This window comes from Panicum virgatum, chromosome 2K (genome assembly GCF_016808335.1).
Source record: "Panicum virgatum strain AP13 chromosome 2K, P.virgatum_v5, whole genome shotgun sequence".
Classification (NCBI taxonomy): Eukaryota; Viridiplantae; Streptophyta; class Magnoliopsida; order Poales; family Poaceae; genus Panicum; species Panicum virgatum.
Genome location: NC_053137.1, coordinates 58,480,078 through 58,496,037, shown reverse-complemented (window position 1 = coordinate 58,496,037; position 15,960 = coordinate 58,480,078). Strand labels below are relative to the sequence as shown.

General features: G+C 46.9%; 1 protein-coding gene and 1 pseudogene across 2 annotated transcripts; one reads left to right on the top strand and one right to left on the bottom strand.

Moving 5' to 3' along the window:
- Positions 1–815: 815 nt before the first annotated feature.
- Positions 816–8,391, top strand: LOC120689756 (phospholipase A I-like). Of its 2 annotated transcripts, XM_039972164.1 has the most exons (18): positions 818–1,557; positions 2,082–2,229; positions 2,374–2,452; positions 2,543–2,696; positions 2,792–3,001; positions 3,096–3,341; positions 3,427–3,589; positions 3,685–3,945; positions 4,025–4,143; positions 4,226–4,387; positions 4,650–4,842; positions 4,975–5,111; positions 5,635–5,773; positions 5,936–6,142; positions 6,224–6,689; positions 6,771–6,987; positions 7,121–7,210; positions 7,714–8,391. In XM_039972164.1, exons 1-18 carry the CDS (start codon positions 976–978, stop codon positions 8,146–8,148), a joined length of 4,008 nt encoding a protein of 1,335 aa, XP_039828098.1. In that variant the 5' UTR covers positions 818–975; the 3' UTR covers positions 8,149–8,391. The 2 variants fall into 2 exon arrangements, with proteins under 2 accessions (XP_039828091.1, XP_039828098.1); XM_039972157.1 differs by having other exon boundaries at positions 816–1,557; positions 5,936–6,689.
- A 174-nt stretch (positions 8,392–8,565) lies between these two features.
- LOC120689772 lies at positions 8,566–9,550 on the bottom strand (annotated as a pseudogene).
- Positions 9,551–15,960: the final 6,410 nt, after the last annotated feature.

Here is a 15,960-nt window from a genome sequence, read left to right as displayed (position 1 = left end):
GTAGGAAAGACTATAGGTTGCTAAACTCTTTTGGATAGGATTTTCACACTAGAACAACCTAATTGCACATCTAAATAGCATGTTTTAGTTTAAGTTTTGTGCAAACTAGTTGGAGTCATAGGTCAAAATTTTTATTAGTGTCTAATTCACCCCCTCTGCCTCTTAGCCTAGAGCACCCGATCACTTTCAGCTCTGCCAAACAGACCCGAAAATAATATATGAGCGGGAGGGTTAGAACTGCCCTAACACTTCACCTGTTATCACCAGACATTCGCGAGTGCTTAAGCAAATTGCCCTCGCACCGGCCACAGGAATCTCGCGCCATTGCGTCGTGCACGAGAGAGACTCTTCTAGAAAATTGGAGCGCTTGGCTATAGTGGAACCCGTCCTAACGAAACCGTCACAAAATTTCGTGCAGGAGACGCTGCCCGGTGGACCGGGCTGTACGTCGTGGACCTTGGAATTGGGAGCTCGTAAAACCCCGCAGCGAAAAGACCAAAATAAACCCAGGCTGTGTTTAGATGAGGGGAATTGGGGGAGAAAAAGTCATGTCAGTCACTGTAGTATACTGTAGCACTTTTCGTTTGTTTGTGGTAAATATTATCCTACCATGATCTAACTAGGCTCCAAAGATTCGTCTCACAACGTACATCAAAACTATGCAATTAGTTTTTTTATTTAACTATATTTAGTACTCCATGCATGAGTTATTTGCTATATTTAATGTTTTGATGTGATAGGAGATGTGATGGAAAGTTTGGAAATTTTGGTGGAAACACACCCCCAGAAATTCCAGACAGACCAGACCAAACAAACCCAACGAGCTGCAGGCGCAGACGCTCCTCCCTCCCCCTCCGCCTCCCTCTCGACGTCTCGTCGCCGGCCTCGCGCCGGCTCCGCGTGCCCGCCTCCGGGCCCCGAGACCGCGGGACGTAGCCCTGGCCCCCGCCATTTGACGCGGAGGCCGCGGCCGCCATGTCGTGGGGCCTGGGCTGGAAGCGCAGCTCCGAGATCTTCCACCTCACCCTCGACTACGGCGACTGCGCCGACACCGACGACCACCAGCCCTCGTCCCCTCCCGCCCCGCCCTCCTCGTCCCCGCCCTCCTCGGCCTCGTCGACCCCGGCATGCTCCTCCTCGCCCACCGCCGCCACTCGCAGCGGGGACCTCGGCTTCCGCATCGACCTCGACTGGTCGGCGGGGGACGACGAGGACCAGGTCGCGCTGCGGCTCCAGTCCCAGCTCATGGTCGCGCTGCCCCCGCCCCACGACGCCGTCTCCGTCGACATGACCCCGATCGACGGCGGGGAGGAAGGGGTGCGGATCGAGATGCGGGTGGTCCGGAGGCGGGAGGCGCTGCGGTCGGTGCGCGTCTCGCGCGCCCCGGGGTCCGCGCTCGGAAGCGGCGACGGCGGGGGCGTGCTCGCGCGGCTCATCAGATCCAACCTCGCGCCCGCGCCGGCCGTGGACGGGCCCACCGCGGCCGCAGGCGTGCCCGTGCTCGCGGATCACTGGCGCCCAGTCGCCGTGCTCAGCCTCTGCAACTGCGGATTGTCGGTGAGTCCGTTCTTCACTCCCTAGCTTCTCGTCCCAGCAAAACGAAACCACTTCCCAACAGCCACCATTTCCATGCACGCTTTGTTGGCGGAGAATCCAGCTAGTCCTGTAGCTGCTCTGCGATCTCGGATTTGGCATTGTGGTGTTTTAGGTGTTTGTGTAGAGATTTTGATCAGATTTATGCAAATGCCACATAGTTTTAGTTTTATAAGATGTTCTGATCAGCTCTAACCGTGGGTTGTCTAACTTTGATTATGTTTTAGAAGATGTTGCTGTTAACTAGATGTCATTTGTTTCAAGAGGAAAACATGTTTTCAGGTAAATGAGAAGCAGAAGAGGATATAGGAATGTTGCGTTATTATTGTTGTTTCTGCTTTGTGAACATACATTTTGTATTTGTCTGTATTGAATAAACTCCCAAGTTTCCTGTTGCTTTCTTCACCTATCTATATGGGTATGAAATTTAGGGAAATGGGTATCTAGATATTACTCATAACTATGAAATGCTGCAAAAAATTTGGCAGGTTCTTCCAGTTGAGTTAACCCGCCTTCCACTTCTTGAGAAGCTATATCTTGACAATAATAAATTGTCAGTTTTGCCCCCTGAAGTTGGTGCCTTGAAGAATATGAAAGTGCTGTCAGTTAACAACAACATGCTAATTTCTGTCCCTGGTTAGTATGCATATGCAATTTAATCTATATAGCTCTAAAGATTTCTTTATATTCTAACTTCTGCAGATTTACATTTGCTCAAGATCATACATAATCAACTGCCCTCGCAACAATCTAATTTTTTTTTGTTTCTCACACAAGCAGTAGAACTGCGACAATGCGTTATGCTGGAGGAATTATCACTAGAACATAACAGGCTTGTCCGGCCATTGTTGGATTTCAGGTTATTAATGCTTATCTGTGGAGTTCTTTGTCATAGTGATTGCTTCTAATTGGTGCCATCTCCTCATGATTCATTCTCTGTTCCCCACAGGTCAATGCCCAAGCTCCGAATCTTGCGCTTGTTTGGAAATCCTCTAGAGTTTCTTCCAGAAATTTTGCCACTGCATAATCTCAGGCATCTCACGCTTGCAAATATTAGAATTGAAGCAGTGGAAAGTCTTAAATCTGTCACTGTGCAAATAGAGGTACCTAAACTATCCTCTCCTTCTATTGTTCTCCTTGTTAGGTCATCTCATAACTACCAACTTTTCTGATGAGAGCGTTTGGATTTTATTTTCAGACTGAGAATAGTTCCTACTTCATTGCAACCAGACACAAACTTAGCGCCTTTTTCTCCCTTGTTTTCCGCTTCTCTTCCTGTCACCATCCTTTGCTAGCTTCTGCTTTGGCCAAAATAATGGAAGATCGCAGCAACCATGTTGCTATTAGCAAAGAAGAGAATGCTGTCAGGCAGCTTATAAGCATGATAAGCAGTGATAATCGTCATGTGGTACACCACTACATACCCCAACTAGCTCTCTGTAGTGATTCATGTTTCAAGCTAGTATTCCTTATTCTTTTTTAATTTTCAATTACCTTTGCAGGTTGAGCAGGCATGCCTTGCTATTTCATCACTGGCATCTGATATTGCATCAGCCATGCAGCTGATTAAGTGTGACATTATGAAGCCTATTGAAGCTGTACTAAAATCATCTGATGAAGAAGAGTTAGTATCAGTATTGCAAGTAGTCGTCACCTTAACTTTTGTTTCCGATCATGTTGCTCAAAAGATGTTGACGAAAGATGTGCTGAAGTCACTGAAAGCACTTTGTGCACATAAGAACTCCGAGGCAAGATGAACTGGATTTAGGCTCTGGTTGATATATTGTTGGATAACCACCAGAGAGCTCATAATTATTTGCTTCCTTTTGTTAGGTGCAACGTCTATCTCTATTTGCAGTTGGCAATTTGGCTTTCTGCTTGGAGACTCGTCGCACCCTCATGCATTCTGAAAGCTTGCGTGACCTTTTAATCCGCTTAACTGTCTCACAAGAGCATCGTGTGGCAAAGGCAGCTGCACGTGCTTTGGCAATCTTAGGTATACTTATTCTTGGTCCGTGATAGCACTCCTTGTGCATAATCAATAACCATAACATGTCTTTATGTGTTTGTGAATCTTTTCAAACCATTTAGGGGAGAATGAGAACTTGCGTCGAGCAATAAGAGGAAGGCCAGTTGCTAAGAAGGGCCTACGCATTCTATCAATGGATGGTGGTGGCATGAAGGGCCTTGCAACTGTTCAAATGCTTAAACAGATAGAGCAAGGAACTGGGAAACGCATACATGAAATGTTTGACCTTATATGTGGTACATCCACTGGTGGCATGCTTGCAATGGCTCTTGGAATCAAGCAGATGACTTTGGATCAGTGTGAAGAAATATACACAAAACTTGGTGCATCTCTTTTGCCTTTTGAAGTTTCCTCGCCAATGCCAATGTGTTTCGTTACCAACTGAACTGCTGACTTTCCTAGGAAAACTTGTGTTTGCTGAACCTATCCCAAAGGATGAAGCTGCTACTTGGAAAGAGAAGATTGATCAACTTTTCAAAAGTTCGTCACAAAGTTTTAGAGTGGTTGTACATGGGTCCAAGGTATTAATGAAGTGATAAGTTTGATATTGTGTGTGCTGTTTCATGTTAATGAACACTGGAGTGACTAAGGGTTTAATTACAGCACAGCGCAGATCAATTTGAGAGGTTACTAAAGGAAATGTGTGCCGATGAAGATGGTGACCTTCTAATTGAATCTGCTGTAAAAGGCATTCCGAAGGTTTTTGCTGTCTCCACTTTAGTCAGTGTCATGCCTGCCCAACCATATATATTCCGTAACTATCAGGTTTGTTATCCTGCCTGAATGTTTTTTCTATTATCAGTTCTAAATTAGTTTCTCACGTTGTATGATGGAACCAACTTAATCCTCATAATTAAATAAAAATATTGCTAAAATGCACAATTTTATATTGCATTGTTCATCAGAATATATGTTGTCCACAAGGGCACAAGGACATAGCTTCGCAGTTGTTTCGTTCTCTTTTCCCTTTATTGACTGTTGAGAGTTGGAATATATATTCATATGTTAACCCAACAACCTGTTACAGTATCCTCCTGGCACTCTGGAGGTATCACCAGGAATGGCAGAAAGTCCGTCAATTGGTGCAATCGGTACAACTGTTTCTGGTGCACCAGTCGGTATTAAACGCGGTGCCTTCATGGGGAGCTGCAAGCATCGTGTGTGGGAAGCGATAAGAGCATCTTCTGCAGCTCCATATTATCTGGATGATTTTTCTGTTGGTAAATATTTGTAGCGTCAGCTGTGGCTTCTATTTTGCGTTACAGAGTGCCTCTATTTCTTGAAGGCCTCTTGATATGGCATGTTCCTCAGTCATCATTCTTCCTTATTCTGTTCTGATCATCTTTTTTCAGATGCAAATCGTTGGCAAGATGGAGCTATTGTAGCCAACAATCCCACAATCTTTGCCATAAGAGAAGCACAACTTTTGTGGCCTGATACACGGATAGACTGTCTAGTCTCGATAGGATGTGGATCAGTTCCAATTAAGGTAATGCAATGGTTCTTGTTCTGTTGTTGAAAATAACTTAAACACTCAGCCATAGATAGTCATACAATCTGAATAATTCAGAAATTGTCTTGATAGAAGGTGGAGGTACCTTTGATGTTGAATCTGGCAACATCTATAATATGTAGAATTATGTATGAATAGTCTGAACTAAACAGATTTAAATGTAATCGACATAAATCCAAAACATCTATTTTGAGGGCGTATTTAAAAGACCCGACCAGGTGGAGAGACGTGCCCCTGGTTTTGCCCTTAAGAAGTTTGTACCAGCCAGTGTAACTCAGGAGTATTTAAGTAGCATATATTGTCCTCCATCTTGTAGAAAACAGGCCACATCTCTTACTAAGAGACTGAAATGATCAAAGATGAGTACTGATTTCTTGTAAATTTAAATGCTACCTTGTACACTAAATTACTTTTAGACTCCCAGAGAACTTTGATATGAGATATACATCTTTGGCCCAGAGTTTCTTATATATATGTTTATTTCCATGTATGCTTCTAGAGTCGGAGAGGTGGATGGCGCTATTTGGACACAGGGCAAGTGTTAATAGAAAGTGCATGCTCAGTGGAACGAGTTGAAGAAACTTTGGATACACTGATACCAATGCTTCCTGAAATGCAATATTTCCGCTTTAATCCAGGTAATTCAACTTGAGGAAACCATTAGCGTTTGCTCAAGAGAAGGAAGTTATTAACAAGTTGGAAGCCGTAGCAACATAACCATAATTTTGTACTACTTTTGATATGTTTGAACCTGATAAGCCTGCATATTCAAATCAGTGAGCCTATTGTTATTTCGGCAGTTGATGAACGGTGTGGTATGGAGTTAGATGAGACTGATCCTGCAATCTGGCTTAAGTTGGAAGCTGCAACCGAGGAGTACATTCAGAAGAATTTTCTGTCTTTCAAGAATCTTTGTGAGCTTCTGGTCCCAAGATACCAAGAGGAAGAAAAGTCATCTGATATTTACAAATCCCTGTCATTTTCAAGATTGACATCATTAAATCAAGGTTTGTCTTTCCCATATTTCAGCATTTTTCAAATATTTGGATTATTTAGATTATATATTCTTTTCATTTTTCTCCTAACAGGTTTCAGTGAAAGTAATCCTACCTTAGGGTGGAGGCGTGTGGTTTTACTTGTGGAGGCTTCATTTAGTCCTGATTTTGGGAAGAAAATAAATCATGCACGTTCCCTTGAATCTTTCTGCTCCCAGAATGGCATTAGATTGTCTCTTATGAACAGTGCTTCTGGGTTTGGGAAGCCAGGCACTGCACTTCCTACTCCAATAACTTCTCCCTTGTTTACTGGAAGTTTCCCATCTAGTCCACTTCTATACAGTCCAGAGGGCACTCAACGGATTGGTCGAATCGACCTAGTTCCGCCGCTTAGCTTGGATGGCCACCCAACTACAAAGTCCTCACCACCAACATCACCACTGAAGTCAAGGCAGCCATCGGCACATGTTCGGTCATTGTATGATAAATTGCAGAATATGCCTCAAGTCGGTGTGATACACCTGGCTCTTCAAAATGATTCAACTGGTTCAGTATTGAGGTATTCACTTGCTTCATCATATTTTATTTTCTTTCTGGTTTATAGTTATGAGTGTCTGACAAAAAAAAACTACTGTTGCAGTTGGCAGAATGATGTATTTGTGGTTGCTGAGCCTGGAGAACTTGCAGACAGGTTTCTGCAGTCTGTCAAAACTAGCTTGTCAAACTTGTTGCGTGGGCGTAGTAGCAAAGGCGCATATTCATTGTCCAAGATTTCATGTTTATCTGAGTTGGTTGCTGAATGGTCATCTTTTGAAATTGGTGGGATACACCACCGCTATATAGGTCGTCAAACACAAGTAGGAATTGCCTTTTCTTGCTCTTTGTTCCAATTAAATCATTTTTTTTCTCGAACACGAAGGAGGACTGCGCATCTATATATTAAGAAGAAAAGTTCCAATTAAGTCATTATTAAGTTATCCATTGCCGCAGGTAATGGAAGATAACCAAGAAATTGGTGCGTATATGTTTAGGAGGACAGTGCCTGCTGTTCACATGGCACCTGAAGATGTTCGATGGATGGTAAGTCAAAATGTGTAGCTTGCACTATGTGCTGCTCTTAATATTATGTTTTCCCAGAATTGATCCCTCATATCGCATGCCAACTGTGAAAGTTATGAAGTATGGCAACCAAATGTCCAAATGGGCTGTACAAACACTCTGAATAGGATTCAAGTAGAAAACATGACAATGGCACCATAATGGTTTGGTTAGTTAAAATGTGGCCAAGGAAGAAGCAATAGCCAAATTGAATTATTTTCCAAAGTCAATCTTCTAACACCCTAACAGCCAGTGAAACTAGCCTTTGTGCATTTTGCACTGGTCCTCAATTGCACCCTGCCTGTGATCTAGCTCATTTATCTTTAAGTCCAACAAAGCTAATAGAACCTGTTTCCTGGGCCAAGTTAACCTATGAGTACCACTGAAGATGTTTACACTTCCTTTTATTCATTATTATTGTGCTTCTTTCGATGCATTTCTAGAGTTTTAGGGCATCTGAATTTATTACATATATGATGTCCCAGGTTGGAGCATGGAGGGAGAGGATCATTGTATGCAGTGGTAAGTATGGCCTTGCACATGGCCTGGTGAAAGCATTCATGGACTCTGGTGCAAAAGCAGTCATCTCTTCATCCATTGAGCCTCCAGATTCCCAGGCAATAGCCTACTATGGGATGGATGTAAATGGAAGCCTGGAGAATGGGAAGTTTGTCATAGGTGATGAGGAAGCTGACGAGTCGGAGCCTGAACCTGTCAGCCCTATAAGCGACTGGGAGGACAGCGACGCTGAGAAGAGTGGCAACCATGACATGGACGACGAGGAGTACCTGGCTCAGTTTATGTGCTTGTTGTACGACAAGTTGTTCCGCGAGGGCGTGACGGTGGATACCGCTCTTCAGCAGGCGCTCCGATTGCATCCCAAGTTGAAGTACAGCTGCCACTTACCCGGTGTTTTGTAGTTAGTGACACTGACAAACCGTACAAAAATACACTAGAATGGACATGAAAAATACAGTAAAGGAATAAGGATAGGGCAGATTCATAGTGGGGTTATAGAGGTCATATTGTGTTCGTTGTGCAGGCGCAGGTAACAGAATGTATCCCCTACTGAATCTTTTGCCAAGAAAGGCTCTGTAAAAGTATATGTACTCGTGGACATAGTAGTGAAGCTGATTAATAAAAAGCATTAGGGCTTTGATATCTGCATTGTGCTTCAGTGGAAATATCAGAACGTTTTGTAATGTTTCGGTGCCTAACGTTTGGTTTCTATCTTGCGGCTGATTCGCTGTGATTGTAGTGGCTTTTGTAATTTTCTTGAGAAACTCATGTGAAAATACTAGAAAGCTAAAGAAGCAGCGATTTCCACAATGAATGTCTGGTCACAAAGCTCTGGTTTTCTTCAGACCTCATTTTTTTTTTAAGAAAGAACAGACCTCATGATTTGACAATGCAATTTGTTTGAACTAGTTTGAACAAAGCATGGCCTCATTGAGCAGTGGCAGGTTCAACACCACGCTCAGAACGCAGTAAGAACGCAGGATACTGATGAAGCGAAGTGATGATTACCGAAAGCTACCTCTGCAAACAGCTTGTGAATCTCCCGGCTAACTCCCTACCAAGAGTACCAGCCCCAGGAAACGGAACGAAAATTTACACCGAAAGAACCTCCATCCATCCACAAATCTCCATCAGAGCAGGAGGGGGCGATGATCGATCAGGCAGTCTTGGCGGCGAATCCGAGGATGAACTCCCTGATCTCGTCGGAGGCCCGGTCGAGCGCCGTCCGGCCGTCGACGTCCTTGACGTCGTACTTGGCGCCGGCGCGGAGCAGCTCCTCGATCTTGGGCCTGTCGCCCTCGGAGGCGGCCAGCATGAGGAGGATGTCCACCGGGTGGATGTCCTGGTTCAGCAGCGCCTCCATCTTGTCGTAGGTGCCCTCCACCGCCAGCATCCCCATGTAGTTGAAGTACTGCAGGTTGCAGCAACAAAATTCAGGCAATGATCAAAGGTACACTACTAACAATCTCGAGCCAATTAGATTGGGTGCTCAGACCAACCTGCTCGACGTCGTCGCGGTCGAAGTCGTCCCTGGCCTGGCTGCCGTAGATGCCGGCGCCCTCGGCGTCCTTGTTCCCGAACCTGAACCAGCACGTGGGCCCCACGCGCCCGCTCTCGCTCGCCGGCACCACCCGGCTCAGCCGCGACGGCCGCAGCCACCCGAGCCCGCGCCGCGCCGCGCCGCGCCCGAGCCCGAGCCCGGCAGCGGCGCCCGCAGCCCCTGCGCCGCGGCCCGCGGCGACAACCTCCTCGACGCCGCCTTGGCACTCAGCTGGAAGGTGCACGGGATGGACGCCATGGCCTGTAACACCCGTATATTCGAATTAGGAACCAAAATAAATTTAATTAGGTTTGTTATAGGCTCGATAAGGTTTTATTTAACTTTATCTTGAATTTAGAGCATTTGCCGGAAGTTAAATAAAATACCTAGCCATAAAATAAATGTAAGGAAAATAGGTTTGTGCATCTCATGCTGCTTTGCATTTTTATTTGCTTGTTGTTCAACTTAAGTTCAAATCTTTGAGTTTGAATCTAATTTGAAAGTGTTTGAATCATTTTGGAAAAATGGAAAGTCTTTTCTTTTTCTCCCACTCTTTCAGCCCAGCCCATCTCTGCCTTTTTCTTTTTTTCCCGCAGCCCAGCAACTTCTTTCCCGCGGCCCAGAAATTTCTTTTCCGCCGGCCCGTTCGCCTCGCCTTTCGGCCCGTTCCGGCCCAGCGCCCTTTCCCCCTCCCTGACTCACCGCCAGGCGGGCCCCGCCTGTCGGGAGCGTCCCCTTCCCCCGACCGAGCCGGACTCAAGCTCAGAGTCCGACTCGATCCCGCGCGCCCCGCCGCGTTTCCCCTCGGGCCCGCACGCCCAGGCGCCTCGCCCGCCCCTATAAAAGCAACGCCAGGCCCTCCCCTAGAACCCTAAACCGCAGCCGCAGCCGCCGCCTTCGCAAAAAAACCTAGCCCGCGCCGCCGCCATTGTTGAAGCTTCTCGGAGCTTCGCCGCGCCGCCGTTCCGTTTCGATTTTTCGACGAAATCACTGCTCTGGAGCTCCGCCGTGGTGAGAGGAACCTCGCCGACCTTTTATCTCCCTTCCTTTTGCTCTGTTTCGCCCGTTTTAGCTCGCCGGCGCCGTCGCTCCGCCATGCACCGCCGCTAGCCCGCTCCGCTGTCCTAGCGCCCTTCCAAACCCCCTAATTGAGTTCGCGTGCTCGCGCTCGCGCTTCCAGTCCCAGACCCGAGCCAAACGAGCCCCGGATGGCCGTTTTGGCCTACTCCGGCCATCCCGCCGCCGCGCGCCGCCGTCTTAACCCACCGCCGGCCGCTTCCGCCGCCGCCAGCCCGCCCCAAAGCACCCCAACCGTTAGATCTAAATCGGACGGTCCAATTTAGATCGGATCCAAGTCAAATATTCAGATACCGGTCAACCGTGTCGGTTTTGCACTAAAGCCCCTCTGTTTTTCCAAAATTAACCCGCCGTCCTCTTCTGTTGAAAAATATTTACAAAACAGCCCCTGTTTTTATGATCTAGCCCCTACGTATAAGGTTTAATTACGATTTAGCCCTTAGATCTTGTTTTAGCCTTAACTTTCTCGTTTTAGATCCGTTTTCGATGATCTTTGCGCTCACGCGATCGTTGCAACGAGTAGAATAGTTTAGTAACCTCTTTTTGTACTGTTTTTGTTGATTGGTGTACTGTTTCTTATTGTTTGTACTTGTTTGCTTGCATGTGCGTGTGTGTGCGATAGACGATCCGCAGTTCGAGGAGCAGCAGCAAGATCAAGGCTTCGGAGGACCGGACCAGCAGCAGTTTGAGGAAGGCAAGTGGACCCTTGACCATATTTTTGACCCATGAAATCACCAAAACTATCACATTTACCTTTATGTTCATGCATGTGTCTATAATATGATGGGAACCGAGTTAAGGACATGCCTAGTACTGTTTACCTTATTCCTTGATCAACTTGGGTTTAATTTCTTGTTGGGTAGCTATGCTAGTTGCTATACTTTGGGATATGGTTGGTTAATGGTGATACAAATGTTATATATGTTTTATTCCATGTTCATGATGATTAATGTTGTTAATCAAGAGTATATGATTTAATTGGAACATGGAGAACCACCCAGGAAAACAGTACAACCACAATACTATATGGCTCTGGTCTTGGCTAAGTAACTAGATGATCTATATGTCGTGCTGGGGCGTTTGATTGGTGGAGTATATTTTTTTGGGTTATCGTGCTTTGAGGAGCGGGTGAAGGAAGCTTCGTCTTCTGAGGTACCGCAGAAAAAGGGACCAGTACGTACATATAGTGATTCTTTGGAAAAGCCTCGTAGTGAATCCCTAGCCACTCACCAAAGGAAGTGTTTAAGGGCCTTGCAAACCCGGGCGACATGGGAAACACGAATTGTGAGTAAAGTGTACAACCTCTGCAGAGTGTAAAACTAACCGGTTAGCCGTGCTCACGGTCAAGAGCGGCTTGGACCCTCACATGATAATTTAACTTGAAGTTGATCTAAATCGATGATCTAATTTATGATTAATTGTTGTTTATCTTCATATATGCTTATCTCGTGGGTTTAATGGTATATACTTATATCTAGCTAGTGCTTGCTAATAAAACATGATCAACTAAAATTGCTGAGTGCAGTTAAACCGTGTCAGCTATCCATTGAATTAGCCATGCATATATATTATAGTTGTTTTCTTGCCACTTGTTGAGTACCAACCATAAGTGTACTCACCCTTGCATACTTGCTGCTCAGACCGTAATAACAACTGTCCGGAGTTTCCAGAAGACTTCGAGGATTTCTAGGCGTATGTCTCCCAGTCATCTGCCTGTGCTGAAGAAGTTTCCGCTGCTACTCTATAGTCGTTTATTTATTCGCTTTAGATCTTCGGTTTTGTAATAAAGTCTTTAATACTCTCTTTACGTTTGCACTAGTTGTGATATTCACTTTATGTTTAATCATATGTGTGTAACTGATCCTGGCGCACATATGAGATGCATTTGGTTTGCCTTCATAAACCGGGTGTGACAGAAGTGGTATCAAAGCAGTGTTGACTGTAGGACGTTAGCCTAGATAGAAATGGTCGAGAAATTAAGGTCTATCTTGCTTAGTGGCCATGCTCTTTCATGCTTATTTGCTTAATCTTTATTGCTAGCTTTTAATCTCATCCTTGATCACATACTTGTCTTTTCTTTCAAGTATGTTCTAAAACTTTTCAATCCTGTTCTTCAGATGGCCAGAACTAGGCAGACTGCTCGCAAGCGCACTGGAGGTCGTGCCTTCGCCCGTCGTACCGTACCTGCACCCGCTGAGCCAGTACCACCCCCAGCCCCAGCTCCAGTTCCAGCTCAGCCGGAGGAAGAGGTTGAGGAAGTGCCCGGGAGGGATTACTTCTTCGACGAAGACCAAGAAGGCAACATCCGGGAAGTTGATGCGGACGGGAACATACAGCCATCTCCACCGTCGCCGACGCCAGCACACGATCTAGGCCCGCCACTGGCCTATTTCGACGCTCAGGTTCCAGCGACCGCCGTCGCTGAGGGAGGAGAAGAGGAGGAGCCCCAGGAGATGTCAGAAGATGAAGCCCCAGCACCGCCGCCAGCACCTCCTGCTCCAGCAGCTTCAGCGCCTGCACCAGCTGGAGGAGACCCAGAAGGCCCAGAGGACCCGGACGATGAGGATGATGATGAAGACCCGCCAGAAGAAAGGGGACTGTACTGCGTCTACACCTCAACCCACGAGGAGGGTCACTTCCCCCTGCTGCTTCGGGACACGCTGGAAGAGCTTCACAACCCCGTGGCTCCCCTGTACAAGACAAGGCATTATGAAGACCCAGCGCTCGGCGACTACTTCGTCACTCGGGTCCACATAAGGGTGGATACTGGGCCCCGAGGCATGATGACCGTCTCCGCACATGATTCCTCGACACCCATGGCGACCTACCGTGCCTCAGTAAGCCATGCTGCCATGAGGGCTCTCTGGTCTCTCAATCACACTAACCGCCGAGACTTGGAGAGCACAGACTATCAGCACCTTCCACGCCGTGTCCGTGGGACCGAGCATACGGAGTTGACACTTGGAGAGGACGAGGAGAACCGCGTCAATGTCACAGTGCGAGCTCTCGCTGGAGTTGACACAGACTTAAGGAATGTCGTCAACCAGCTGGACGACACCCAAGACCGACTGAGAGAAGCTCACCACAGGATTCGCCAGCTAGAGGCCCAGCTCGCAGGAGAGGCGCCTCCACCTGTTCCAGAGGGGGAGCCTCCGCATCCCGCCTTGTCACCCCCGCGCAAGAGGCTTCGTTTCGGCGACCGTGGCTACCAGAACCGTTTCTATTAGATGATAGGCTTAAGAGTTTAGGTTGAGTCTTGTAAAGAGTCTTTTTGTAATCGCTAGCTCGTGAACGTTTGCTTAAGTGTGTTAGTTAATCAGTGTGTTTCAATGCTTGGTTTTGTGAACAATTGTGAGTTGGTTTTTTTTTGTAATGATTGTGGTGTAATTATGGAGTGATGACCATAATTGCATCAAGTTTTTAATAAAGTTAGCTAGTTAGTAAAGCTTGGGGTTATCCATTTTAATTTATTTTGTCTCTATCTCGTCCTTGCACCTATATTTTACCATGATTATTTCATGAGTCTTACTTGTCTAACCGGTCAGATGGTGAACACCAGGTCCGGATCAGGAGTTGATCAGCCACCAGTGCAGCGTCAGAGAAGAGGCAACAACCAGCAACCCAACAACATGAGTGGAGGCAACAACCAGAACAACGGGCCACCGCCACCACCACCAGCAGGGATGGAGCAGTTCCTTGCTGCGCAGACACAGCTGCTGACTCAAATGGCCAACGCCATGGCCAATCTACAAGCTCAAGCGAACCAAGCTCCAGTACCACAGCCGCCACAGAGGGATCGCCACCGTGACTTCATGAGTCACAGACCTCCTACTTTCTCCCACTCACCAGATCCTCTTCACGCCGATGACTGGCTCAAGACCATTGATAAGATGCTGAACATAGTTCAGTGTACAGACAGGGAGAAGGTACTGTATGCTTCAGGTAGATTGGAAGGAACTGCAGCAGACTGGTGGGATGCTTATACCGCCGCCCATGTTGATCAAAACACTATCACCTGGGATGAGTTCAGGACCCAATTCAGGGAGCATCATATACCTGAGGGTTTGATGAAGCTGAAGAGGCGGGAATTTCTAGCTCTGAAGCAAGGTGGAATGACCGTAAGTGAGTATCGGGACAAGTTCATCCAGTTGTCCCGCTATGCCTCCGCAGACGTGGCCACAGATGGGCAGAAGCAGGACTACTTCAGGCTAGGGTTGCTTGCACCTATCAGATATCAGTTGTTGGTACACAGGTTTGAGAGTTTCCAGAAACTGGTGGACAATGCCATCGCCGTGGAGAATGCTCGCAAGGAGATGGGCGAGCAGAAGCGGAAGTTCGAGTCACAAAGCCAGTCTAGCAACTCGCGCCCGCGCTTTGGACCCCCACAAGGAAACCAGATTCGCCCAGGAGGACAGAATGCCAACTTTGGGCAGAACCAGTATCAGTACCCGCGCCAAGTTCAGCAGAATCAACAGAATCAGCAGTCGGCGCAACGCTTCAACCCCCAGCAGAACCGTCAGAACACTCCTGTCGGTACTCCCGTGAGGAACAACAACACAGCCCCTACTGGGTCCACCGTGTGTTTCAAATGTGGTGGACATGGTCATTATGCGAACCGTTGTCCCAATCCTCCTCAGAACACTCCTGCTCAGAACAACGCTAGCGGACAGAGGCAGACTCCGCAGCAGCAGCCTAGGAACAACAATCAGACCCCGCAGAGCAACAGAGGACAGCAGAACTACGTCCACGGCAGGGTCAACCATGTGACTGCAGACACCGCTCAGGAGGCTCAGGACGCTGTATTCGGTATGTTCTTAGTCAACTCAACCCCTGCATCAGTTTTATTCGATTCTGGAGCATCGCATACTTTTATATCTACTCAATACATGGCCAAGCACTCCATACCGCTTTGCACCATGCCTAGAGCTATGCTAGTAAACTCACCCGGGGGAACCATGAGAGCTATGTACCAGTGCCACGGAATTAAAATTCAGATTATGGGTAGAGAGTTTGATGCAAGACCTATAGTTCTGGATTCGGATGGAATTGATGTTATCCTTGGGATGGACTGGTTAACCAAGCACGATGCTGTCATTCAATGTGCCAAGAGATCAGTGCTCCTTACCAGCCCAGCAGGTGAAAGGTTTGAGTTCTTTGCAACCACTCCAACACCAGCAGATTGTACGATGAACCAGATGAAGGCTGCTCTGATAGAGGACATCAGGATAGCATGCGAGTACTCAGATGTGTTCCCCGATGACTTGCCAGGTATGCCACCTGAACGTGACATTGAGTTCATTATAGATCTTTTACCTGGTACAGCACCTATTGCTAAGAGACCATATAGGATGTCCGCTGGTGAACTAGAAGAACTTAAGAAACAATTAAAGGAATTGTTAGATAAGAAATTTATTCGTGCTAGTTCATCACCATGGGGAGCCCCAGTGATCTTTGTGGACAAGAAGGATGGTACACAGAGGATGTGTGTGGACTACATGTCATTAAATGAAGTTACCATCAAGAACAAGTATCCGTTGCCTCGTATAGAAGATTTGTTTGACCAGCTGAGAGGAGCCAAGGTATTCTCTAAGATTGA